This window comes from Phaethon lepturus, unplaced genomic scaffold, assembly GCF_000687285.1.
Source record: "Phaethon lepturus isolate BGI_N335 unplaced genomic scaffold, ASM68728v1 scaffold30907, whole genome shotgun sequence".
Classification (NCBI taxonomy): Eukaryota; Metazoa; Chordata; class Aves; order Phaethontiformes; family Phaethontidae; genus Phaethon; species Phaethon lepturus.
In genome coordinates, this window is record NW_010550271.1 from 1 (window position 1) to 1,006 (window position 1,006).

Genomic DNA, 1,006 nt, shown 5'->3' on the forward strand with positions numbered 1-1,006 from the left:
GTTTTTATTCACAAGACTTAGTTTGCTTTTAAATTTCATAACTTAGAAGGAAATAAGCTACATTGAAATAAATAAAACACAATAGAGAAGATCGTGCCTTTTTTTTTTCTTTTCCCGCCCCCCCCTCTCTTTTAAACAGCAACCCAAATCGACAGAAAGCCAGGCGAAAAAAATATATTTAAAAAAGAAATTAAATCGTCCCCCAGCGCCTGCCACTCAGCCGTCAGAAATAAAATCAAACAACCTGGGGAAAAAAAAAAAAAAAAAGGCATGAAATGAAACTCTCGAGTTTTCTTTCGGTTTTGTTCTCTCGTCTTTTTACCTTTCGCCCCCCCGATAAGAAACAAAACCCAAAAGATGGCTAAAGGCGTGCTGTGGGTTTTGCTGGGCGAGGGGGGACGTGGATCCGGCACCGCCACGATCACCGCAGCTGCGGTCCCCGTCGCAGCCGAGGCAGCCTGGGTTACGTACAAACTGGGGGCAGCGAGATAATAAATATCTGGGTGTCTCTTCCAGGGTTTGATACTCCCGCTCCGAACCAAAAACAGTTTCCAAGCCTCTTGCCTTCGCAGACCCTCGCTTGACCCGGTAAGCAGAAAGTTTTGGCTTTAAAGTTCGCTCGTGGCGGAGAATTTGCCGCGCGCTGGCGTGGGATTCGTGTCTTGTTGGAGTTTGTTGGCTTTAGGGGTGTTGTGTTTTGTGGTTGTGGGTTTTTTTTCTTTAGTTTTTTTCTTTTGGTTTTTTCTCTCCTCTTTTCACAGATGGGTTGCTTTGAAACCCCCGATTTGGAAACTTTCCCCTCAAAAAAAAAATAAAAAAAAAAATCTGCGGTTCTGAGCGTAGGGAAGAGATCAGGGTCGGGCTTGCTCCAGCTGCTGATGCTGACTCCTGATGGCAAACCTGCTGACGTGCACTGGGATGGGTACCACGATCTTGGGGTTTCGGGAGGGTTCTCCTGTCTTGGAGTTGGCGTTGCCGGCCTTGACCCGTTTCCATTTCGCCCGCC

The 1,006-nt window shown here is 46.8% G+C and overlaps 1 protein-coding gene across 1 annotated transcript in view; it reads right to left on the reverse strand.

Annotated features, from left to right (window-relative positions):
- Positions 1-851: 851 nt before the first annotated feature.
- Positions 852-1,006, reverse strand: part of LOC104623432 (homeobox protein GBX-2-like) — a gene marked incomplete at its 5' end in the record, with an annotated part of 525 nt that continues 370 nt past the window's right edge. The window contains one exon of the mRNA XM_010290518.1: positions 852-1,002. Within this exon, the coding sequence (XP_010288820.1) occupies positions 852-1,002 (151 nt within the window). The remainder of the gene's footprint in view (positions 1,003-1,006) is intronic.